The sequence below is a fragment of the Periplaneta americana genome, chromosome 11 (genome assembly GCF_040183065.1).
Source record: "Periplaneta americana isolate PAMFEO1 chromosome 11, P.americana_PAMFEO1_priV1, whole genome shotgun sequence".
NCBI lineage: Eukaryota > Metazoa > Arthropoda > Insecta > Blattodea > Blattidae > Periplaneta > Periplaneta americana.
The window spans coordinates 14,526,441-14,553,024 of NC_091127.1; the positions used below are offsets into that span (position 1 = coordinate 14,526,441).

The 26,584-nt window shown below is 35.2% G+C and overlaps 2 protein-coding genes across 9 annotated transcripts; one reads left to right on the plus strand and one right to left on the minus strand.

Moving 5' to 3' along the window:
- Positions 1-1,255: 1,255 nt before the first annotated feature.
- Positions 1,256-5,794, minus strand: lin-52 (DREAM core complex component lin-52). Of its 2 annotated transcripts, none has more exons than XM_069839065.1 (4): positions 5,287-5,794; positions 5,114-5,197; positions 4,928-5,032; positions 1,256-3,119 (listed from the first exon to the last, which is right to left on the minus strand). In XM_069839065.1, exons 1-4 carry the CDS (start codon positions 5,318-5,320, stop codon positions 2,980-2,982), a joined length of 363 nt encoding a protein of 120 aa, XP_069695166.1. In that variant the 5' UTR covers positions 5,321-5,794; the 3' UTR covers positions 1,256-2,979. The 2 variants fall into 2 exon arrangements, with proteins under 2 accessions (XP_069695166.1, XP_069695168.1); XM_069839067.1 differs by having other exon boundaries at positions 4,928-5,026; positions 5,287-5,710.
- Positions 5,666-24,077, plus strand: LOC138708833 (GPI mannosyltransferase 3-like). Of its 7 annotated transcripts, none has more exons than XM_069839061.1 (7): positions 5,674-5,799; positions 5,933-6,072; positions 7,955-8,029; positions 8,338-8,448; positions 9,771-9,850; positions 17,711-17,780; positions 19,214-19,533. In XM_069839061.1, exons 2-7 carry the CDS (start codon positions 5,956-5,958, stop codon positions 19,379-19,381), a joined length of 621 nt encoding a protein of 206 aa, XP_069695162.1. In that variant the 5' UTR covers positions 5,674-5,799; positions 5,933-5,955; the 3' UTR covers positions 19,382-19,533. The 7 variants fall into 7 exon arrangements, with proteins under 7 accessions (XP_069695161.1, XP_069695162.1, XP_069695164.1 ...); XM_069839063.1 differs by having other exon boundaries at positions 19,025-19,257; XM_069839062.1 differs by lacking the exon at positions 19,214-19,533 and adding an exon at positions 18,357-18,485.
- The last annotated feature ends 2,507 nt before the right edge of the window (positions 24,078-26,584 follow it).

The window sequence follows — 26,584 nt, forward strand, 5'->3', positions numbered from 1 at the left end:
CCACCAGCTGTTTCTGATTCATAATGGTGTTTATGCTCGACCATGCCGAAATGTAGTAATTATACACCTGGTAGCAGCCCTTTAATGGATATCATTAAAATACACCAATTCATTAAAGTTCAGGTGTTCCACCAATCAGAAAATACCATTGTAGCAATATGAAAGCGCAAGTATCGATTATTCTCGGATATGCAATCGAAAGGCAACTAGCGCGAGATTAGACAATATTAACATCAATTCACCGTCATCTTCCAGCCTTTCACAAAGCACATTCCCGCAAATTCATTTTACCAATTGCCGGAAAAAATCAATATGGTCGAGCATAAAGTTGTATGAAACTTGACTATAATGTTAATTAAGACGCTCGTATGAAAATTATGAAACTCGCTTGTGCTCGTTTCATAAACATACTCGCATCTTAATAACTACCATTATAGGCTCGTTGCATAATGTACTATTTCATCAAGTTTACAGAGAATTTGTAATTTCTCTGATATCAATAAATCTTTCCCTTTCACTTCATTATTCATGTTGGCACTGAGTCACTTCACACTTGTACATGATGCATCGGTCAAGTCTTCATTGACAATGCGATTTAAAACTGCCAGCAATACAGTAGTCTTGCAGGTACTCAAGGCTCGCATTCCATTCTATTGTATTCACCAAACAAAGAATCCTACAAATCCTTGAATATGCGGGCTCTAGTGGTAAATGTAGAAATCCAGTATCCTTTAAAGTACGATATTTTAGAATTTTCAGCAGATGAAAGAGTGTATTAAATGGGACGATGAGCATATTAAGCGGTGGATTTTACATGGTTTCATATAGGGGGATGTTAAGGGACCGGGAAAAAAAAAAAAAAAAAGAGAGTATAATGTGGGATAGCGTAACAAACGGGCGTGTATTATCGGGGTTTCACTGTATTTAAAATATGCACACAGATTACCAGATAGGTTAATACAAAATGTGTACAAACTCGAAGTTTTTATATTTAAAGCATTGGGCTGAATAACGGTCTATGTTACAATTTTTCAAAATCTACTTTTTAATGGAATGCTCTATATAGTCTTACACAGCTGTCACAAGAACTGTTTTTCAATATCTACAAGAGTTACAACCATGAATGTCTTGGTTGGAGCAACGGTCTACGATGTAACATTTTTGTTCCTCCTGCACAGTTAGCAGATTGTAACATAGACTGTTATTCGGCCCAACACTTCATTTGTTCTGGAAGGGATAGGGCAGGACAGTAAAGTAATGTTAAACTTCATGAAACTTTATTCATATACTGTGTGTAAATGATAATACAATAGATCACTTTATTTGAGCTAAATGTCATAATGAACATTTTATTTTATTATTATTCCTTTTCCTAATCTGCACTCATCCCAAATAACTGATTAGATGTGAAGTTCCTACTATAATGCCAAAGGAACACTGGCGGATAACGAAAACTGCAGCAGGAACTGAAAATATCCGTCATAACATCATTGTACTGTTTATACCTGTCTTAAAATTAACTGTACATTTGAAAAAGAAATACACAAGAAATACTGAAATCAGAACTAAACACTGAAATAATGAAACAATTGTCTTTAGAGACAATTAATATTAGGTACCCTCCACAAAATTGGCTTCATTTATACACAGATGGATCCTTGATCTCCAGAGAACAAGGTGCAGGTGCAGGTGTTACGTGCTGTCTCTTCTCACTTTATAGATCTCTTGGATATGGAACAAGTTTCGATGGAGAAATCACTGCAATAAGTGAAAGTCTCAGGATTCTTCTCTGCCACATCAATAAATTTAAAAATGCAGTTATATTGTCAGACTCCAAAGCAGCTATTCTATCAATAGTCTCTAAACACACACCATCATCTCAAACAGCAGAAATAACTAAAATGCTCTCTCAATTAATATCACTCAATAAAAGAATTGTATTCCAATGGATACCATCCCATTGTGGAATCCTGGGAAACGAGAATGTGGATGCTTTAGCAAAGAAGGGCAGCACTGCTACTTACAGACCTGTTACTAAATCTACGTATTACTCTGTGAAAAGATTTATTAAATCTACATACTTAGACTTCAACAAACAAAATTTGATAACTCAATCCCAAGGGAAAAAAATGGAACTCTCTGCATCAAAATCCACAGTTAATTCCCGATTTACCACGAAAATCGTCTGTAGCTGCATTTAGATTGGCAACAGGCCATGACTGTTTGGCCAGGCATCTGCATAGAATTGGAATATATCAGTCCCCTAACTGCCCATTGTGCAACTCAAACCAAGAAATGGATTCGGAACACCTCAAAGTCTGTGCTTCATTGGCTGGTCATGATAATATCTTTGAAAAATATTGGAGTGCAAGAGGTCGAATGACTTTATTGTCAAGCGCCTGGCATTAGAAAACAACAACATTTCAAAAATGTCGAGTTGCACAATTCCTTGGGGGATGGGGGATAAGATTTGTCAACTTTCAAAACTCTTCTTTAATAAATGTGTATGAAATAATACGAGAAGTATTCCCTAAGATTTATATTTCAGTGACCCATGGTTTTTATTCTTCTGAGTTGGCTATTATAACGTATCCTAAATATATAAAGCATTCAGCTTGGGAACACGGACATCGGACATGTTTGCAGTCATGGATGTGCTGCACCACACTACAGTGTTTAGTTAGCTCATAAGAGTCGCTTGATTTCCAGCTTGCAGAATGATAGATAAAAGAAAAACACACGACTCCCTATAACACAACAATTCATAAGTCATGTAATATTCATCACACTAAATTTCTTTTATTTATTAACATAATCTCAACTTCTATTTATCAACAAAATAATTAAAATATTTAAATTTTCCAATGCCATAGTAAATTGGCTGGACTGAGCAATCAAAGAATAAATATTTAAAGATGATAGTCTTATTCATGCTGAACAATTAAACAATTTCGTATTCATAAATCAAAGAAGTCCCAATTATCGACGACGTTTCGTTAAGATGTTCAGGTATTTTCCACGTGTCATTTCTTTCGCCTCCTCCAAACCCAATTGATAGGCAACATCGTGTAACTTCTTCACTTCTGCAATCAATCCCGATGCTGTAAGGCTACCGAATTCTGGAAACCAATTAAAAAAAATGTTATAAAGTGACATGAATAATTCGTTCTTTATAAGAATTATAACTAGTTACTTTCGTATATGGGTAGTTGAGGAAAACTTAACTTCTGTTACAGGTTCAAAAGAACAGTCTTACATTTTGTTTACAGGAAAACAAAATTTCTTTTAGAATATGTTGCTATATAATACCATACACCTTCAGAATTTCAAAAGGAATAGAAACTTCGATCTCGCTATACGCCATATATATGATCTGTGTTGCATTTTTTCACTGAGATGGAATAACTTAAAAATATATACAAAAGTGGGGATTACTGGGTTTGAACCTCCCCTTTTCTTTTAACTTTTTGAAAAAAAAAATGACATATTTAGATTTAAGTATTTTTTTATCCATAATCTTTTCCTTTCTCTAATTTTTCCCTGCCAGTAACAAAATCTACATCGACATAAGGTATAGTCCTACTCTTTATTATAGAGACACCTACTGCCTAGTAGCCTACCGACCTTGTAACAAAATAAAGCCGACACAATATGAAATTTAACTTGTGAAACATACTGAAAGGGTTTTTTTTTGTCAGTTCTGCAGTGCAGATGTTAAATATTGCGCATTTCTCGATTTTAAGAGGGGTATTCACCCGTTCGTTAGTTTGAGTTCTGACTTTATTGTGAAAAGTTCGTTTAACATTTTATGCATTTGACATTTTATATTTTTAATATAAACTTCACATTATCGTTCCGGGTTCTTTGATATGTCAAAGTGACTGCAAAACTCAATTTTACAATATTTTAGCAAAGAGTCGCGTAGTGATTCTCGCGATGTTAGTGAAAATTTCACATTGGCAAATGTTTCTTCACAGCCAGTGTTCTGATCTTGTCGCGAACGTTCTTCCTGATACTAGTTTCACACCCCTTGTGAAAACTCAGCTGATAATAATAATAATAATAATACACAAAATTTAAAATACCGATAACGTAAATTCTAAACAATTTTAATAATGACATTCCCCATGACAAAATTCTGCGTATGCCATTGCACATGGGACAAATTAAATATATCAGTTTAATACACTACATTCCCTCAAATCTATCGAATAAACATATATATATATATATATATATATATATATATATATATATATATCAATGTCCATTACATGTTATAGTTGTGAGTAGGCAGGGGGCTTTTGAAATAGGTATCACAGTAAGTGCTGCCAAAAAGTGGAGAAAATTAACGATCATTGACAAGTTAGGTTTCGTTTGTTCAGACTTTTGGTATGCCTTGCATATATGCTTTCTTTTTACCCTGGTCTACAGTCAAGAAAGGAGAGACTGTGATAGGCCTACCTTGGTTACATGATTGTGTGTGAAAATCTCTGAGAAAATCATTCGTTGGGTATACCGTACAAGAAACGAAGGTCTGGATGGGTTTATAGCTTTCGCAGTGATGACATCATGTTTCCAGAACGAAAATGTTAAATATTACGTTTTATTTAACGACTCTCGCAACTGCTGAGGTTGTATCAGTGTCGGCAGTGTGCCGGGATTTTGTCCTGCAGGAGTTCTTTATATGCCAGTAAATCTACTGACATGAGCCTGTCGCATTTAAGCATCGACCTGGCCCGGGATCGAACCCGCAATCTCGGGCATAGAAGGCCAGCGCTATACCAACTGCGCCAACCAGGCCGACTCTCCAGAATTATGCGCTACAATTTAACTCCCGTGTGTGGTACGTAGCGGGATCAAAGGCATATTCTGGTGAATCTGTAAACAGAATTTAAGCTAAATGCTGCATAAGAGATACACTTACGGTGTAAAAGATTAATGTCATCAGAATCCAGTCCTTTTGTCCAAGGTTGTGGAGAGGCATTAGGAGCTGATGGATGTAGTGACATGAATTCTGAAACTCCTGGAACTAAAAATATACAAATCAACAAATACATAAATATAACAATAGATCAGTATACAATATAGTAGGCAACTTTATTTTCCTTACTCTGTTCTGGCCACAATTCTGGGGACGTTCTATCCAATTTTTCCAAGCTGAGTAAACTCTCATCTAATGCTGTGATACCATCCGCTGAAAAGAATATTGGGAATTCATAAGTATGAGTGTATCTAAAAATATTTCGCCGTTCTATATGAAAAAAAAAAAATTATATACAATACCTGGTTCAACTACACCGGGCTGCGATGACGCCATTTTTAGGTTTATAAGAATGCAAGAGGTGTCAATGTAACCAACTCAGACATACAAAAAGTCCATAAAAGTTCATTTAGAAGTCTCCGTTTTCATTTTTTTTACTTTACTATGCTTTTCGGCTCTAAAAGTCTTAAGTATATGTAATCAGAGGTTTTATTTATCTGAGTAAATCTTCAATTTTTAGAGACGAAGCTCACATTAAACTATTTCACTTATAGCACCGTAGTTTGGTTGCTGTATTCCCCTAAAGGTGTCCTATCATTTCAGCAGTCAAATAAAATAGAAACGAAGTGTGTGATCTGTGTGGTAATGCGATTAGTTGATGAGAAAGTCCGCAGGAAACAATGAGACTTAATGTTATTTGTTTAGAAAGGAAATTTGTTATAGTGTAGTTCTCTCTGCTGATAGAATGCTCCCAGTTATCAAGTGTGCAGTGATAGTATTACTCAAGCAAAAGAATTGTGACTGACGTTTGTACGGTAATTAAGTTTTCATCTCTTATATTGAAAACAACTAATTTATTTATCTTTTAACTTATAGCGTGCACTTGAAGGTAATTAATTTACAGCATAAGGAAATTTCATCGTTGAATCTTATTCGATAACTTTCTAGTCTAGGTATCTGCTGCAGAAATCATGTTGCAGGACGCAGAATTTATTGATATTGGTAACATAAATAGTGTAAAAGTAGAGCCTGAGTCTGAAGACGAGACTGATCAACAACCTTCTTCATCAGTTAAATTCGAGTCAAAGGTGAGATAAAATTGTTTACTGAGATAGAATGAAGGTAGATAGGGGCCTATATTTGTATCGAGCTGTATATAGTATGGGACGCCTTTACATAGCTGTTACCAGAAGTTTTAAATACCTTCCCTATTTTACACTAACCCAATCCTATCGTGACATCGAACAAAGATCTTTAGTGGCCGAGTGGCCGAACCTTCATTAGTGCAAAAATGCTAGGTTGTCACAGCACCCATCATAGACAACAATACTCTAATATGATGTTCTTTAAGGTTATGCTACATGACAGTTCGGCACTTTTAAAGGAAGAAGGAAATTAGGACGTCATTGGTGACAAGTTACGGATTCATGGGATATATCGTAATCTTTTTGACATTTGAAAGTTCGTTGGTTCCATGTTCCATAGAGTGCCGTAATCATAAGATAGCACGCATAGCTGCGCAGATCGCAGAATCTACTGATACTGAAGAGTATCAACATCAAAACACGAATAAATCCGTGACTGCGAGACGAACACAGTTGATTTCATCGACTGGCACGCGCATTTATTTGATCTCCCAGCAAATATTTTAAGAATATAGATTTCCAAAAATTCTACTTTTCTCTTTATTTGTAGCTTCTCACTTGATTTGAATAAACATGAAAATCGTATGTTTGGTCGCAACCTGGAGAGCAAGAGTGAAAGAATATACTTGCTAAAAGCATGGGAATGTACGTGAGGATTAAAATAAAAATGGAAATGAATATTTTAAAAGTCCACCTATTTAATAATTTGAAAACGTTCATTCTTATAGAATTTTTTTTTTTTTTTTTTTTTTTTGTCTAATGACGGATACTTGACTGTTCGTCATTCACCCATATGGAGCTAGGGCGGAGCTAGTTATGTAGACCAATTTACAGAGTAGTTACTCAGGATATATTATGCTACATCCATAAAACTACAATAAAAATATCCAATAATTTTATCACAGCATTACTTTTAAAGAATATTCTTAGAATTGACTTGTTTTTGCAAATTTTTTTTTTCTGGCAGAACTCACTGGTATGGCATTCCGACACTTTTTTGTTGTATTTGTCATCATGCAACCGAGAATGTGTTAGTAATTACGTTTGTAACTAATTTTTCTTTGAACTCTTCTTAGAAAAGGTGATGGAACTCTGTGTACAATATTTTATAGTGGACAGGCAGATGATTTTTGTCCAATACACGGGAATTTTGTCGTTTTTATCCTCATTTTCGTTCAACTAAGACTTTCAAGGACTAAGCAAAATAAAAAAAAACATTTATGTTAAATACATAGTTATTCACCAACTTATGACCTGGCTGGAAGCCCGAGAAAATTTTGAGACATAGTTATTCATTCATTTTCGGTTCCATGATGAAAAATGCAACAAAAGGTGCCAGAATGCTGTTCAGCACATTCCACCAGAAAGAAAACTCTCTCTCACTCAGTGTGTTTTTTTTCTTCTTCACAAAGTTCTCCCCCGGTTATTTGGAACAAAAAATGTAAATAAATTAATGGGATCATATTCATTATTACAGAGCTACAATACATTTTCGAAACGCGTCATAGTGAATGGAACACTAGGCATGTTTGTTGCCATAACTACTTGCATGTTGTTGATAATCTTGTGATACATGCGGGCTTACACCCGTATGGACTGTTGCAAGATACAAGGAGGCGATTAAAGTCCACTCTAAATGAACATAATCAATTGTTTGTTTTTTAATTATTTTTTTTTTTAATTTTTGTTAGTCAAATTTTGAAATAAAAGTTTCTGCTGTTTTCAAATTATCGTAACTTGGTAATAACCTCAAGAATCACCTCCATAAACCGGAGGAGAACTTCGTGAATTACTCTGTATATATGAGTATTACAACATTTTATAGGATGACGAGGTTGTGACGAAAACAGAAGGTGAATCATGGTGTCAAGAGCAGAAGTCAGAAAACTTGGAAAAACATGTAAGTGGCAATGTAGTTGAACAAAGGATGGGAATTTAATTAAAAATTAAATTATATAAGAATTTGAAATAGTTTTTCCAATGGAAGTAAGATAAACTTGGTCATAATAAAACTTGACAAAATTTCCAGTAATTATCAGGGGATAATCTTTAGTAGAACATTTTCTGAATGTTCTCATTCTCGGATAATATTCTTGTAATAATATTCTCTATTCACATCTTTATATTGAACTACTAAGTTATGTAGGCCTACACATTTTTTTCATTTGTTACCAAAAATAGTAAGCAAAACTTGAGTTAACGTTTTAGGATGATGAGGACGTGACGAAAGCAGAGAGTGAATTCTGGTGCTGTGACACCCTAAAACAAGAACTGTGTGTCACGAACCCATCACCTTCAGAGTCACAGATAAATGCTGAGGTAGGTACTGTAGCCTCTTGTCTTAATAAATAATGAGGTAGGTGTTGTAGCACACGTTTGAAGTGGATGCAAAAGATGTCCATTGTCAGGAACTTCTCCCATCAGTCTGAAAAATATGCTTAATGATTATTATGAGAGTTGGGTTCTTGTCCACTTTCTATTCTGACTCCGTCTGTTATACTCTTGAATGTGGTGTACCCCATCAGTGATGAATTCAGGCAGTGATGTAGGGCGAGGGAAATTACTTCAAAGCTCAAAATTTTCGCTTTCCAAGGATTTTAAGTTTTTCTAAATTACATTACTTTGTATGTAAGCTTTTATGACAGGTTCATCTTTAGTAAATATTAAAAAGCTGGCACAGATGCATTATAGGGGCCAATCTCCTTATTGGTTGAATGATATGAATGCTACTATCGATATGTATTGCTATTATAATCGACATAAAATATGTTGTTGTTGTTGTTTTTTAATGCCAGGCGTTTGACAATAAAGTAATTTAACCTCTTGCACTCCAATATTTTTCAAAGATATTATCATGGTCAGCCACTGAAGCACAGATTTTGAGGTGTTCCGAATCCATTTCTTAGTTTGAGTTGCACAATGGGCAGTTAGGGGACTGATATATTCCAATTCTATGCAGGTGTTTGGCCAAACAATCATGGCCTGTTGCCAATCTAAATGCAGCACATAAAATATGTTGCCAGCTTATAAATTAACAGTCAGTTTTATATTGTTGACTTGTAGCCTACTTTAAAATGGAAATAACGGCAATAATAGTAAAATATATTTTCCCTGGACCTAAAATATAGTACAAAGTGACTAAAATCACATCAGTAGTAACAAACTGTTTAATTTTTTTATTTATTTTTTTAATTTGGTAGCATTTAATGTTTACCGAATATCGAAGGCTAAAAACACTAATCAAACCATTACTTCCGTGACCTTTTTTTGCGCATAATATGTGATAGGTGGCCCCTGTAATGCATCTGTCCCAAAAAGCTGATGAATTCCGTGTTTTCAGTTGTATATTATATACATTAGATAAATAATAATGGCTTTCTCTAACTGTTATTTAGTTTTTAACATCAAAACTATTCATGAAATGGTATATCCTTGACAAAGCAATATGCACAGGATATATTCATCAAGCAATATGCACAGGATGTATTCATGAAGCATGTATGGACATATATTGCTTATTCCGTATGTAATTGTGTTGTGTACTGTTGTTATCGTTTCGGAACATCTCGGAATTTCATAGCAGAAAAGATTGATTCTGTGTACATCCTGAGTATTAATAATGCTTAATATATTGTAAACAGGGACTGCCTTGGGGAGATTTTCCAACTAAAGAAGAACCAAAAGAAGTGACAGTAGAAGACCAAGAGGAGATTCTACATGAGTAAGTTCTTTACTGAAAGGCATTTTTATTGCAGATTAAAAAAAAAAAATGACGGGATTCATAGGATCTCTGTAATTGCGTGAAACGTTTGTGTGTGTTTTTTTGGTAGGTTATTTTACGACGCTTTATCAACATCTTTGTTATTTAGCGTCTGAATGAGATGAAGGTGATAATGCCGGTGAAATGAGTCTGGGGTCCAGCACGGAAAGTTACCCAGCATTTGCTCATATTGGGTTGAGGGAAAACCCCAGAAAAAACCTCAACCAGGTAACTTGCCCCGACCGAGAATCGAACCCAGACCACCTGGTTTCGCGACCAGACGCGCTAGCCGTCACTCCACAGGTGTGGACATGTTTTTTTAAGGATTGTGAATATGATTGAGAGTGAAATAAGTTTAATAGAGTTTGTGTGTCGTATAATGATTAATTTTTCTTTATTTCTTTACTAAATAATATTAACTACATATCAGTACAAATATTTACAATGGAATTACTGTGTTTCATCTGAATGATCCATTGCTAAGTGATGTCAGAATAGTGTAACATAACTCATTGCCATTGCTAAGCAACTGTTCTCAGATGTTGGAAAATTTTCTAACATTTTATTAATTTGACTCTAGAGCATAAATGTTTCACTTTAAAATTCTGAATGGCCTCTTGAAGAGATTAAATGAAAATACTTTGTTCAGATTGTATCAGGTCCCGGGCTCTGTTGCTCGAAGAGAATAAAACTAATATTACATTTATTAATAAACATAGACTCAAACATTCCTCTATCTCAAAATGAAAGTTAAGGTAAAATTAACCATCTCTGTGATGCGTCAGTTAATCCAGTCTGAATTCAGCTATGCAGCAAGGATTGCAATCAACAATCATATTAGTATGCATTTCAGTATTGGTAGAATTTTTTCTGTGTTGTAATAAACGTAAAAATTTTGTGACAAATCATTCACTCCACACAAATGTCCAGAATCACCTACTATCGACTCTTGTTAAGGTTCTTAATATGTATTACTGTATGTTTTTCTCCACAGGGAAGGACCAGTTGAGGAGAATTGCAACACAAGTCTTTCTCAGTGTGTGATAGAGGAAAGAGACTTCGCGTATGTGTGCGATGTTTGTGGAAAAGGTTTTGATAGGAGACGTGCGATGGTGAAACATTTTCGGATTCACGTAGGAGAAAGCTGGTTCAAATGTGAATTTTGTGGAAAAGTATTTACAGAGGCATGTGAACTTCGTTATCACGAACGCTATCACACGGGTGAGAAGCCTTTCAAATGTGATTCTTGTGGAGAAAACTTTACCAATTCGTCAACACTTCGTTTCCATGAACGCATTCACAAAGGAAAAAAACTTTTCAGGTGCGAAATTTGCGGGAAAGACTTTCACAGATCAAATATATTAAGAGATCATCAACGTGTACACACAGGGGAGAAGCCATTTATATGTGAAATTTGTGGTAAGTCTTTTATAAGTGGGTCTCAGCTCCGTTCTCACATACTCAGTCACTCGAAAAACAGGCGGTTTAAATGTGAGAAATGTGACAAATCGTTTATTAGATCTTACCAGTTACGTGACCATGAACGTACTCATACTGGGGAAAAGCCATACACGTGTGAAAATTGTGGTAAATCTTTTGGTTCACTGAAGCAACTTCGTTACCATGAACACAAACACTCAGAAGAAGAGCCATTTGGATGTACGTTTTGTGGAGTTAGATTCAAATTTCGTCATAAAATGGTGGCTCACGAAAGGAGACATACCGGTGAGAAGCCATTCAAGTGTGAAAAATGTGGCAAATGTTTTCGTATTTCACATAGTTTGCGGAGACATAAATGCACTGGTTCAGGGGAGAATGGACACGCGGGAAACCATTCTTGTCATAAAGATTTCAAGTGCGAGATTTGTGGCAAATGTTTCAAATTTTCGTATAATTTGAATAGACATGAACGCACGCATACAGGAGAAAAGCCATTCGAATGTAGTTTATGCCAGAAACGGTTGAGTGAGAAAAGTAAACTAGCCGTTCATGCACACAGAATTCACAGTGGGAAATTCCTTATTATTAGGGATAATACTTTAGTTGAGGTTGAGCACTCGTAACTGCTTCGCTTCCCAAGGATGCCCGAAAAGTTATCTACAGTGTAGCATGCTCAGTTTGTATTTTTAAAATGTATTTAATTGAGAAGTTATTGAGAGTTCCTATGTATCCATTTCCTGCACGAAACAAATTTATCACTGCCACCATTATATAACCTTGTTTTGTGTGTTGTATCATTTTAATAAATCCGTTTCATATTAACCTTTCCGGTCAGAGTCAAATGCCCCAGCCACCACTCTGCCTAGTGCAGTCAAACGCCCTCACCCAAGTAAATTCTACTGCTATTTTACGCTGCATGATTTTCTTTTGTAACTTTCATGAAAGGAAAGAAATGAGGTAGGCGAGACCTCATATATAATGAATATGTGATGTATTAACTGTTAGAAGTTGTCACAAACTGAGGTTAAATATGGCCATAAAGTCATTTAAATATGCGCTCCTGCATGTATGACTTACATTGTCTAAAGTGCAGGTAGTAAGGCCGTAAAACATTACAACGAGAGGAGTTCGGCCGGCACCGTGGATCGTGTCCTGGCGTAGCTCAGTTGGAAAGAGCACTCAGCGCGCAGAGCTGAGAGGTCCCGGGTTCGATTCCCGGTGCCGGAACGAATTTTTCTCGAATTAAATGATGATAATACACATTGGTTACTTCATAGTAGTCGTGTAATATTCAATGAGGTAGGCGAGAGCTCATATATAATGAATATGTGATGTATTAACTGTTAGAAGTTGTCACAAACTGAGGTTGAATATGGCCATAAAGTCATTTAAATATGCGCTCCTGCATATATGACTTACATTGTCTAAAGTGCAGGTAGTAAGGCCGTAAAATATTACGAGAGGAGTTCGGCCGGCACCGTGGATCGTGTCCCAACGTAGCTCAGTTGGAAAGAGCACTCAGCGCGCAGAGCTGAGAGGTCCCGGGTTCGATTCCCGGTGCCGGAACGAATTTTTCTCGAATTAAATGATGATAATACACATTGGCTACTTCATAGTAGTTGTGTAATATTCAATGAGATAGGCGAGACCTCATATAATGAATATGTGATGTATTAACTGTTAGCAGTTGTCACGAACTGAGGTTGAATATAACCATAAAGTCATTTAAATATGCGCTGCTGCATATATGACTTACATTGTCTAAAATGCAGGTAGTAAGGCCGTAAAACATTACAACGAGAGGAGTTCGGCCGGCACCGTAAATCGTGTCCCGGCATAGCTCAGTTGGAAAGAGCACTCAGCGTGCAGAGCTGAGAGGTCCCGGGTTCTATTCCCGGTGCCGGAACGAATTTTTCTCGAATTAAATGATGATAAAGGAAAGGAACTTTGGTATATTATGTGGTTCAAATATTGTATGAAAGATTCATTCATTCATGTATCTGAATATTAACTATCTTGTTCCATATCATTAGCCAAAATACAACAGAACAACTGTCCCATGCCAGAATCATTGAATGAAAAGGGTTAATGAAGATTGTTACTCTGTTACTGTTACTGATTGGCATTTAGGAAGAAAATTAAATATATATATATATATATATATAATATTACCTACATCCAATGTACCTCCTTGAAAGGTACAGCTTTACTGTAAAATAATTCTGAATAATCGATATTTTTAACGAGTAATGAAATTTAGTCTCTCATCCAGCCTGATACAGGCATTGAATAATGAAGAAGAAAAACAGCAACGATAGAAATTGTGTGACTGCTTGAACATAGAGAGTGGAATGAGATTTTAGAATTGTTACTGTAAGGAGTATTTTATGAATAATTTCTAGGGAAAAATTGTTCCGGGATTGATACCCGGTCCCGGAACAATTTTTCCCTTGAAATTATTCAAATCTGCTTTACAGGGAGCCTTACCTGGAAGACTAGATTTGCAGGAGTATTTTATGTTGCTCAGCAGCTTTGGTGAGTTGAACTTCCACGAAAGAATGTGGCTGTAGTTAAAACTTCTTCAGTACTGGTATGTTAGTGAATACGAATACATATGAAGGGTCTTGATACAATCAAAAGTAATTTTGTTTAAATTACTAACATATTTTGCGGCACTCCATTAAAAAATGTAAATAATGTGACAGTCCACTGCTGTGGAGGAATTGTTAGCATGTCTGACCGAGAAATAAGCGGGTCCTGATTCAAATCCTGTTTGGGACAAGTTACCTGGTTGAAGTTTAACCAATTTAAGCAGAATTACTGGGTAACTTTTGGCATTGAACCTCGGATTCATTTTGCCATTATAATTACACTTTCCCTCTTTCATCATCATCATCATCATCATCATCTCCGTTTATTTATCATATTTCGGACTTGCTCTGATGTAGAGCCACCACCAGGGCATGTGGTCATTAGTTGCTGGTGGTAGTATTCTGTACAGTGGGCTCTCCACTGGGACTCATAGCGTCATGGGACCTGGGGTTGAGGGATCATAGTGATGCCAATACAGAAAGGTAAAAAAGGATTCTGTAAGGAGAGTTCGGAGGCAGCCTACACAGGAATCTGTAGTACAGGAGGCCTTAGGACATGGATACCATTCCATTCTAGATAGTACAACAAGCCCACTCAAGCAGGCTATATTCGAAAACAGTTCCTAGACCATGCCCTTTCCCCTCAAGGAGGATGAACAGATAGATACAATAGAAACCATGTAACAGATGTTCAGCTTGATTAAAATATATTCTAACACAATAAAAATATTGACTTTCAAATCATTAAAACAGAAATATTGATGGAATTTCCAATGAAAGCGAGACAAAATAACACTTTTCAATAAAAAATGGACAAATCAAAATTAATTTTTTTTTTTTTTTTTTTAGTAATTAAACATTCAAGAGATAAATGTGATACTAAGATATCCGATTGCTAAAGGTTGTATGAAGATGATTGTGATCATTGGTATTGGCTTCAGGTTATTATTCTATTTTATTCTGTAACCTTTGTTTGGTGCTGTAACAAAATGAGTGTGTTTTTTTATTTATTTATTTTTTTTTTTTTACATTGAGGAATTTAATGGAAGTGAATTTTATTATGACAGGCAGAGTAACTATCTCATGCCCCCATGTTATATTGCTACCTATGCACTTCATTAGAACTAGGTACCCCAGCTTCGAAGCCGAAAAATGAGTGGCTGACGGCCCTGATCATATATACATCCAGGTTGGTGAGGTTGGCGTCACTGGCCTGAGCAGACTTGATCAAAGAGGGAGGTTTTTTTTTTTGTTAGTATGATATGATGATGTTTATTTATCGCATTGGGTGATTGATATCAGTATTAGTTGCATGATTTTTTTTATCCATGATTACTGGTAATTAACATGGCACTGAAGTTGGGAGAAAGAAAAGGTAAAACTGCAGTTGTAATATTTATAATTGTTTAGGCTATGTAAATTTTAGGTTAGATCGGACAACTTCATGTTTAAGAACATTGGCCAAAAAGTGTGTGAAAGTGTTATTTCTACTTGGGACTTGTTTGATTTAAAAAAAAAATACAATTTTGCTGGATTCGAACGAAATTGTGGGACAGGTAGTGCATCCAGTCTTCGTTTGATTTTTATAAGCAGCTTCGTATTATAAAAAAAAAGTGTGCCATAGCTAAGAGAAGATGTTCATTGTCGACTTCCTACACATTTATTGACCAGTGTAACTGAAAAAATCTCCAACAAATAACTCTCCAAAAGTATTACAAATGTTTCTTAATAAAACAAAATAGGTATTTTGTTATTAAGAAATAATATAAATCGCGGATGTCGTACTAATTTTGGCAGGTACCCGGGGATCTGCAGACAACACTTTGGGAATTATAGATCTAAACCGAAGCCTTTGAAAAATTGGAGAACAGTATCTGAGACAGTCTCTCTTATCCCCCCCCCCCGCCTCCCAAAAAAAAAGACCAATAAATTCAGAACTTAACTGCAATATTGATGAGAAAATTTAGTATTGTAATAATTTTCATGTAACTTATACTCGGTTATAAACTAATTTACAATGTTTTGGGTCATTATTTTCGTATGTCGTTGTTGGATCTATGATATCAGCTTTGGAATCATTTTCACAGAAAGCTGTCACTAAATCTGGTTCCATAATTGTTCATAGTGAAAACTTCATAGTGTTTAGCAGTGGAATATCTTATGTTCCAGTAGGTTTTTAAGTTTATGTTTAGTTTAACATTATGCTGTCGAGAATTGATTAATATCTCGTTATGAGAGCAGCTGCCGGTATAGCTCAGTCGGCTGAGGTGTTTGCCTGCCGATCTGGAGTTGCATTTAGGCGTGGGTTTGATTTCCCGTTGGGCTGATTACTTGATTTGGTTTTTCCGAGGTTTGGATAAATTTCAGAACACGGATTCCTTCCTTTCCCCCCTTACTTCAAAATTCCAACTTTGTGCACACAAAATAAATTATTGGCATTGAAATGTACCTTTTCGTAAGCATGATTATGTGCATTCGACAAACGCAGACAAATCTGCTCTTTTTAGTATTTTAAGATTTAATTGTCAGTGAGGAATCCGTATACTGAAATTTTCCCAAAATCTACAATTTTGTTCACTAATGGGTCTTCCAAATCCTTAAGTCTCTGCCAGTATTATACAGAGATGCTGAAGATATGTTTCCCATTACGAGTAGAACATAGGAGTAGATGTATTGGCAGGGAACCCAGTTATGTTCTTGCTGTTGTCTCGAATCATCAGATTTATGCCATTATATATTTCATTAGGAATTTTAGAGAGAGGTGCCATTTGCAATTTAAAGATCAACATGGGGAAAAAAAGATTTTTATTAATAATAATAGATCATTTCTGGTTTGGTTTCACTAACAGAGATACTGTTAATTTCTCTAAGTTTTCATTAAAACGTATCAATACATTCTTTTCAAATATTATTTCGTCAGAGATTGTGCAGTCTAGATAACGAATTTTCTTTCCAGGTCATGTACCTTTAATTACTTTGCTATCAGTGGTAATATCTTCTTTGTAAAGTATTTAATTTAATGGGTTATGTACAACTTACAACAGTAAAATTTTGGAAATATTCAACATTTTTTCCCTCCATTACTGTATCTTGTACAATAATGGAAATTAATATGTGTAAAACACTGTCCTTCTGCTATATGAGAAAAATATTTTTACTGATTTAAACAAGTTATTTATATATATATATTTTTTTTCAAAATTCAGTTCACTGTGCAGTGATGAAGCGTTTCCCACACAACTCAAAAACTATACAACATTCTGAGATGAAATTTGTTGTATGTATTAATGCATGTCATAATTATCTACAATATGCTGCAAGATCACTTCTCTATCTTTGATAGATTGTCTGATAAAAAATAAATTCATTTTACAAAATCGTCAAATATCAGTATTTTCTTCTAACACAAAATAAAAAAAATATATATTTATTAAGGAATGTAGATGAAAGAGCATAATATTGTAAGCATGAGTTTCAGCAATAAAGTAAAAGAGAGAGAACATGAAAAAGTTAACAAATTTATGAGTTATGAGGGAAACGCTTCATCACTGCACAGTGAACTGCACATTTTGAAAAAAACAATACATATATAATTTTTTTTTTAAATCGTAAAAATATGTTTTTCATATAGCAGAAGGACAGTGTTCTACACATACAATTTTCATTATTGTACAAGATACAATAATGGAGGAAAAAAGTGTTGAATATTTCGAAAAATTTTACTACTGTAAGCTGTACGTAACTCCTTAAAAATACAGTTATATAATTTATGCTTTTCTTTTGTTGATAGGGTGCAAGTTTTTACCACAGGTGCTAAGAAGAAAGTTGTATTTCAAGATGTACACAAATGTCATGTGAAGGTGAGTAGTCATATGGCGAAGATATTTAATAAATATTAGATATGCGAGAGGGGAGGTTTCTCAGCAAAATAAAATTGTAGGCCAGGAGTAAAGTCAAGTTTCATAAAGTAAAATAAATCCTTGGTAATTCTTCAGAAGAACTTCACCAAAGTAAACCTTTTTGTTTTTTTGCTGTGTCTTCTGTAAAGTGTATCTAGTGCTAAACACATTCCTCCATCACAAGAAGCATTCAGGGTTTTAGCACAGTCTAATATATACAGTCGCGAAGCTCAATACGTAGTAAATATGCAAACATTAGATAGTTGCTCACCACTAGGATCGCTAATATCGCCTCATTACAGGCAATGCAAAATAGAACCGTCACAGTCTATTGTTTCTAGCACCCTCAAAACTCAAGCTTCGTGACTGTATATAGTAGACTGTGGTTTTAGGGTGAGGGAATGAAGTATGTGTAAGATTTTAACATTTCATTACTAGATGTCACTTGCATCTACTCCTTGACTCAGTTCTCTCTTCCCCTTCCACCCCCTCTCACCCTTCTTAATAATATTACAACCTAGCAAAATTACTTTGCAGAAGATTCTTGGAAAGAAAACACATTTTGTGCGAGATCGTGCGTTTTTGCTTGGTTTCCGCACAAAACCAATCCACGGTAAGTCTAAAATTCCACATTCAGTATTCCCAACCTAACACACGTAACAATTTCTCTTTTCTTACTGCTTAAGTGACATATTGATTTTACTGCTTTAGGCTTTTAACATATTATTTTTAGAGACGTTCAATATAGTAATAATTATAAATTGGAAACTTACCACTGCAATTTCACCTGAATTTGACTGTTAATTTTTGTTTTTAAATATTTGCAAAAATTAAGTAAACTCTACAACTCCACTAAAGTTACTGTATTCGTGATGCAAGTAACATTAAGGAAGCTGTGAAAAAATCAACAAGGTTCCAGATGCCGATGTTATTACTGCAATATGTTATATAAATAATATTGTTAAAATATTAAAATCAAAAATAAATCATTACATAACCTTACCGTTTGTTTTAAATTCGCATTTATAGACTGGGGGAAAAAAAAAGACAGACATATATCACGGTCTACTGGAGTATAGTAAACACAGAAAACATTTTAAAGCAACAGTGTTGAAAATAGATATTTTTGTTTTCCAAATTTGCTGTCATTGAACAGAAACCAAGATGGAGATTTCATTGCAACTAATTAGAAATTCCTCTTTCAGGTATATAATAAACGATCTTTGCACAAAATAATGTACGATACACGAGCGGTATGTTTTCTTTCAATTCTCGGAAATTAAAAGAGCTCAACTACGTTTCGCTTTTTCAAACTTTTCCTCGAACATGAAAACTTCAACATGCCGCTCTTGTAACGCATATTACTATTATCTTTTCTCGAACGTCTCTTGAAGGATCTGGCTGGACATGGCAAGACTGAGATACCAAGTCAAAGTCAAGAAATAGACAATGGTCATGAAGTCATGGCAGGTATTTGTATTCATTCGTTTGTGCACTGTCTGGCTTGTGCAGACGTGGTTTGTGCCAGACGAATATTGGCAATCAGTGGAGGTGGCCCATAAACTTGTATTCGGGTATGGTCACCTCACTTGGGAGTGGTCACACGGTATCAGGAGCTACATTTACCCCGTGTTCCTGGCTTCAGTTCTGCAGTTGCTGAAAACTCTGAATCTGGATACCACCACTGCTGTCATATATGCACCCCGAGTACTTCAGGCTCTTGTGACATCTATTGGAGACATCTGCTTGTGGAATTGGTTTCGACGTCATAACATGGGTCGTGGGTCATGGATGATGTTTGCGGTGCTTACGAACTGGTTCTGGCTTTACTGTGGATCAAGAACGTTGATAAATTCCTTCGAAGCCTCGCTGAACACCATTGCCCTTAATTTATTTCCTTGGAATAGAAATAAACTGTACAAAAGTTCATCCAAGTTTTTGTGGTTTGTTGGCATCACTTGTGCTATTAGACCTACAGCTGCCATAACCTGGCTTCCTCTGTGCATATATCACTTTGCAACATCTCACACAAGAAAATCAGTTTTGCTAGAGATGTATATACCCATTGGGATTACATTGACTATTTTTTCTATAATGTTGGATTCGTATTGTTATGGAAGATTCATTTTTACTCCCTTACGTTTCTTGCAGGCTAATATAATGGAAGGGGTTAATGAATTTTACGGTTCACATCCTTATTTCTGGTACTTCAGTGCTGGGATTCCGGTTGTATTGGGTTTACATCTTGTGCCTTTTATTTTTGGTGCTTACAAAGCATTGAAACAAAATCGTGGCTCTGTGGAGAAGATTTTGTTGTTTGTTATCGTCTGGACTGTAGCTGTTCTTAGTGCTGTGCCTCACAAAGAATTCAGATTCTTGTTACCTCTAATGCCGATGTTTGTGTACATTGAAGTTGGCTGGCTTTCAGAATGGAGTCGGAAAACATCAAAGTTACTAATATGGTTTGTGACGATTATTTTAGCTGTGGGAAATTTTGCTTTGTTGGGGTACTTTGGTTTGGTACATCAGAGAGGGACAGTAGATGTGATGTCAGCACTAGCCCAGCAGGATCCCCAGCACACCAGTGTGCTTTTTCTGATGCCATGCCACTCCACCCCTCTTTATAGCCACCTCCATGCTAAGATTAGAGTCAGGTTTTTAACCTGCGAGCCTGATTTCACAGGGAATCCTCTATACTTGGATGAAGCTGATATCTTCTACAGAAATCCAGAAAAGTGGTTGCTTCAGAACTTCCCAGATAATGTGTCTATATCTCATGTTGTTATGTATGACATTCTGTATCCAAAAATAAAGAATTTTCTCACTCAAAATAATTACACTCTAAATAGTTCTTTCTTTCATACTTTACATCCTAATGGACGAATAGGTGAGCATGTGCAGATTTACACAAGATAAAATAGTTATACCGTAATCAGTTCTCTATATTGAAGAAAGACACTGTACAAATGATTAATATGTTAGTCTTCTTTTTCATCTTGTCCTTTTCATCAATATTCAAATTCGTTCATTTATTCCGAAATCAATAAATGTTTATGATGATGATGATGATGACACGAAGACAGTGATGATAATGATAGGTTGAGGTATGAAGAGTCCACTGAAGAATGATGGATGTCACTTTCTTGTCGAAAATGAACCAAGACTGTCAATGCATAGCTTAAGACATATAGAATGTACATAGAGAGTTATATGGCATTAACACTGATAGTCATTGTCCAGTAATGATCGGAAAATCACAGTTAAGCTTTGAGCGCTAAGCATTTCAAACTTTCAATTGCTTCTCCTGCAAAATGTATTCCAAATGACATCCATCATTCTTGCAGTGGACTCTTCATATATAAAACTCTAATTTTCAGAATAGAAAGAGTAAATATGGTGGATCAGTTAGTTGTATAGATAATAGACTTATACAGGGTCCGACAGAATGATCTCCCCAGTTTGAATTGGCCACCACACAGGTTTCTTGACAGTTGAGCTTGAGTGGCATATGTCTTTGAGCAGCATAAGCCATGCCATTTCAGTTACCATCATAGCAAGGACAGCTGAACGTCGTGCATTTTGTTGTTGAAGCAGATTTAAAATAGTACATTATGCAACGAGCCTATAATGGTAGTAATTAAGACGCGAGTATGTTTATGAAACAAGTGCAAGCATAAGTATTCATGTTATTCTTATCTGACTGGGGAGCAGAACTGACCTTGTGCAATATCTCATAAATTGTGAGATGTGCGCAGACGCGAAAGTATTGATTTTTTCCGAGAAACAAATGTCATTGACCTTGATATAATCTAGAGAGTAAAATAAACATTAATCTTGATATAACCTTGAAATTGATTTAGACATTGAAAAACGAGATGACAAATTCAATTTATTTGAATATTATTTACAATTAACGCTAATTATTATAGTAACAGAACATAACCTTCTGCGACAGTATTGGATTTCCAGCCTCCATGATGTTTCGCTAGTTGTTTTTCGATTGCATATCCGAGAATAATCGATACTTGTGCTTTTATATTGCTACAGTGGTGTTTTCTGATTGGTGGAACACCTGAACTTTAATGAATACGTGTACTTTAATGAGGTCCATTAAAGGGCTACTACCAGGTGTATAATTACTACATTTCGGCATGGTCGAGCATAAAGGAAATGACGATTCTGTGATTGCAAAGCTGTAAAAATTTCTTACCCATTTTAGAGTAGGTCAACACGAAAGAATTCCTGATAAGAAAACCATGCTGTTATGGGTGAGAAATTCCAGACAAAAGATTCAACTTTCAAACAAGTCGTTCGATAGATGTTGCAATGTTCGGACTCCAAGAATATCGCAACACTGAGGCTTGCTGTTGCCACATCTCCATGACTCTACGTTCAGTGTTGAACATGCTCTGGTATTGGGAATATCTGACCGGAGTGTCAGATGAATCTTACACTCAGATCTAAAACTCAGATCGCTATAAAGTTACGGTGGTTCAGGAACTTTGGCAATGTGAGTGACTCAACCGCCAAGATGCTTGCAAGACCATATTGGAAAAAATGTTTCAGTAGTGAATAAGCTCATTCTCATTTGTTGCGCTGTGTCAATAAACAAAACCTTCGGTATTGGATCCCAGAAAATCCTCTAGAAATGCATCAGCGACCTCTCCAGAGCAAGAGTGTTACTGTTTGGTGTTGTTGTTGTTGTTGTCTAGTGCCTTGCATCTGGCAGTGAAGCCATTAGCAGTCGTGCTTTCCAATACTTTTGAACTGTAGTTTCTTCTGATCTTAATGCTTCACAGGTCTTCAAGTGATCTTCATTAATTTCTGCTGGATCGATACACAGGACACATATGGGTGAAGTTGAGATACCTATTCTGTAGAGATTAGAGTTGGGTCGATTCGTGAAAGAATCGTTCATTCGAATGACTAATAATAAAGAATCGTAAGAATCGATTCGTGGTATCAACGAATCGTCGTTCAAAAGAATCGTAACAAATCGTCATTCAAAAGAATAGTAACGAATTGACATGGTATCGTAACCCACGATTCTATTTACTTGTTTGATGTAGCCTGTCAACGGACATTTCCGAACCGTGCCCAATACTCCCGAGCGAGAGTGAAATCAAAATACTGCCTTTGTTAAGTATGGAAAATAATGAACACAAACCTGAAATTTGCATAGTTAAATAGAGATGTAATGCAAAAAATGTACTTCGTAATAAGGTTCAGTTGATAAATTATAATTTAGAAACATTATCTTGGGTAATTTTGTAGACTAATGGAGGTCATGCTGAATGGTTCCAGCCAATGAGAAAGAGACAATCCAATGTCTCGCCTCTTATGCCATCTGTGCGAGAGATGTAGAACGTTTTTGTTCTACGCTTGGTTTGCAAAGGAAAGTGCCCTGTAAGTCGTTCGTTGACGAATCGTTGGAATCGCAGAGTAGGAAGAATCGTGAACTCGTTGACGATTCAAAAGAATAGTTGGAAAAGCAGACTGAGAAGAATCGTGAACGAATCGTTAGAATCGATTCGTAATGTATGATTGAATTGTTGGAATCGACTTCTGAAAAAGAATCGTGTTGCCCAACTCTAGTAGAGATGACTTGCTAGACAGTCATGATTTGTCAATAGTCTGAAGGCTGCAACTGCTGTTTTCCTTTGGTCTCTGGGGGATTATATCTGGGTTGGAAAGTAGTGTAATCCATTTTTTGTCTTTAGCATTTGATTCTATTTCTTGTAGGTATGAATGAGAAAATTTTGTAGTGATCAAGCGTTTTATTGAGGAATATGAGAAATTAAATTTAGATTTTTGTTTTATTGTTGTGCCTTTCTTGGCAAGTTTGTCTGCGGTTTCATTCCCCATGACTCCACAGTGTGCTGGAATCCATTGGAGACAGACAAGTTTTGTTGCTCAATTTGGAATAATAGGGCCGTACTTTTTTGAGGAAGAAAGATACACAGACACTGTTTGAGGATTGTATAGCTCGTGAGGGCAAGGATTTGAACGATATTTTCTTTAAAACAAAGTGATGTCAAAATGGCAAGCATTTTTCTGTAAGATGGTAAAATAAAATTTTGAATGGGATCTATGTTGTTCTTTTTATTTATGTTTCAAATCGGGGATCATTCTGCCGGACCCTATATATTGTGATTAAATGTGTATTGCTGCTTTGTGCAGCTGTTACAATATGTTAAAGGTACTGTAATATCCAAAAATATTATAAATATCATATAATAAATATTTTATAACAAATTATATGCTAGTCTTTCTTTTCTTAGTGTCTTTCCTTGTGTTATGATATTTTTTTAGTTATTTAACATCCCTGTATCATCTACTAGGTTATTAAATTTAGGAATTAATGATAGTGAGATGGTATTTGGCGAGATGAGGTCGAGGATTTGCCATATATTACCTGACATTCTCCTTATAGTTGGAGAAAACCTAGGAAAAAAACCCAACCAGGTAATCAATCCCAGATATTACCATTACCATTGTGATAAGTAGGGCTCAGAAGTTGATGAAATATCATCTTTTTTTCTGAGACATCACAGACAATGTAGGATGCAATATAAACCTGTTTTGCTTCAACATGAAAACCAAGATAGCCTACTTTTATTTAGCATATTTTTGCATTTTTCGATCTTTTATTATCGATCATTTTTTTAGGAAATGTTCTCCTTTTTCTTATATTTTTGCCCTTTTCTGCTTTTAAACAGATTTTTTTCTTTTTTTTTTACGGTGTAGTCATAATCTATATTTGAGAACCTACTGCAGATTGCTTGCGTAGTTGCATTGCATCATATAGGAATTTTCCTTATGAATTTTTTAATGAAATAATAATATGAAATATAAATCACAAAGTATGACGTAAAATTATCAGAAAATGATCTAAAAATCCAATAAAGTGTAAAGTATGAAAAAATCGAACATTCATTTAAAAAAAAATTATTAAATCGCAATTAATATGAACGTCTGTATGTATTGTTAGTGAACCTCATAAGTGACACTAATAAGAAGAAGAAGACATCGCTTATGAGGCAACTAAGCCAGGAGATAATGGGGTAGTGAGGCCAGTTCCTTTCCTCCTCCATTGCATACATCGCTTACTATAGTTCATACGCTTTACAAGGCATATGAGGCGGGGACAAGCAGAGCTTGTATAGGGTGATTGGCACATGACAGGAATGCAACATCGATGTGCATTAATTGTATATTCGACACGTAACAGATTCTTTTTGTCTTCCTCTTTCTCTCCCACTAGCAGTTTGACAACAATGCAATAATCATCTTGCCAAATGCCATCTCGCTATGACCAGTCTCATCAATACTAAATAACCTAGCAGTTGATACAGCGCCATTAAATAACCAAATAAAAAAAATCACCTTCCATCACCAACCCTTTTCATGTAATTGTCTAGCATTAGGTCAAGAAAAAATTCAGTTAATTTTAATTTTGTTTTTGGATACAAAAAGTTAAATGTTATGTTTTATTTAACGACACTTGCAACTGCAGAGGTTATATCAGTGTCGCCGGATGTGCCGGAATTTTGTCCCGCAGGAGTTCTTTTACATGCCAGTAAATATACTGACCTGAGCCTGTCACATTTAAGCACACTTAAATGCCATCGACCTGGCCCGGGATCGAACCAAAAAAAAAGTTAAAGACAACTCATTTAGTTATGCATTCAACAGAAATAAAAAAGGAAATATATTTGTCTATTTATTTATTTATTCATGTAGGCATTTAAGCTTTATCTATCTATCTATCTATCTATCTATCTATCTATCTATCTATCTATCTATCTATCTATCTATCTATCTATCTATCTATCTATCTATCTATCTATCTATCTATCTATCTATCTATCTATCTATCTATCTATCTATCTATCTATCTATCTATCTATCTATCTATCTATCTATCTATCTATCTATCTATCTATCTATCTATCTACCTACCTACCTACCTACCTATCTATCTAACCTACCTACCTACCTACCTACCTACCTATCTATCTATCTATCTATCTATCTATCTATCTATCTATCTATCTATCTATCTATCTATCTATCTATCTATCTATCTATCTATCTATCTATCTCTATTTATCTGTATCTATCTGTCTGGCCACTCATTATGTAACTCTGTATGGTCTATGTTAAATAAAGTACAATATATTTTAAATTAATCCATTCTCAAATATAAATATCCTTTTTGGACGATTGTGTTTTTTTGCTATATTTATGGCTATTGTTGCTAGAAAGTTATAATTCCCACACAGAAACTTGTTGCTAAGGAAACCATTCTTCATAACATAACTATAAACTATACTGAAATAGACCCATTACAGTGTACTTATTGTTAGTTACCATTACAGTGCAGTTTTGCTAAGACTTTGGAATAATATTGCTCTAAATTTTCAATGAGAAATATATTGTATTTGCAATTTTTTAAAATATAATCGTGCAAAAAATTTTGTACAATATGCCCTGCTCGTTTTTCAAACTTTTGCTCAATTTTGTAAAAGCACTTCCCAACCGTGTATTGTAATATACTGTTGCAGCGCACATTTATATACAGAAAAGTATAATTTGTATTTCTAATGTTTTTTTCAGTTATATTCTGCTTTTAAGTTTTTCATCCCTTATCTCTTAAAATAGCCTACATAATTCACATGTGTGATTTCATATTGCAGGAGCATAATTTATAATAACAGGTGCCTTGTTAGTATTTTGCTAAAACATTTATTTCCACTTTCTTT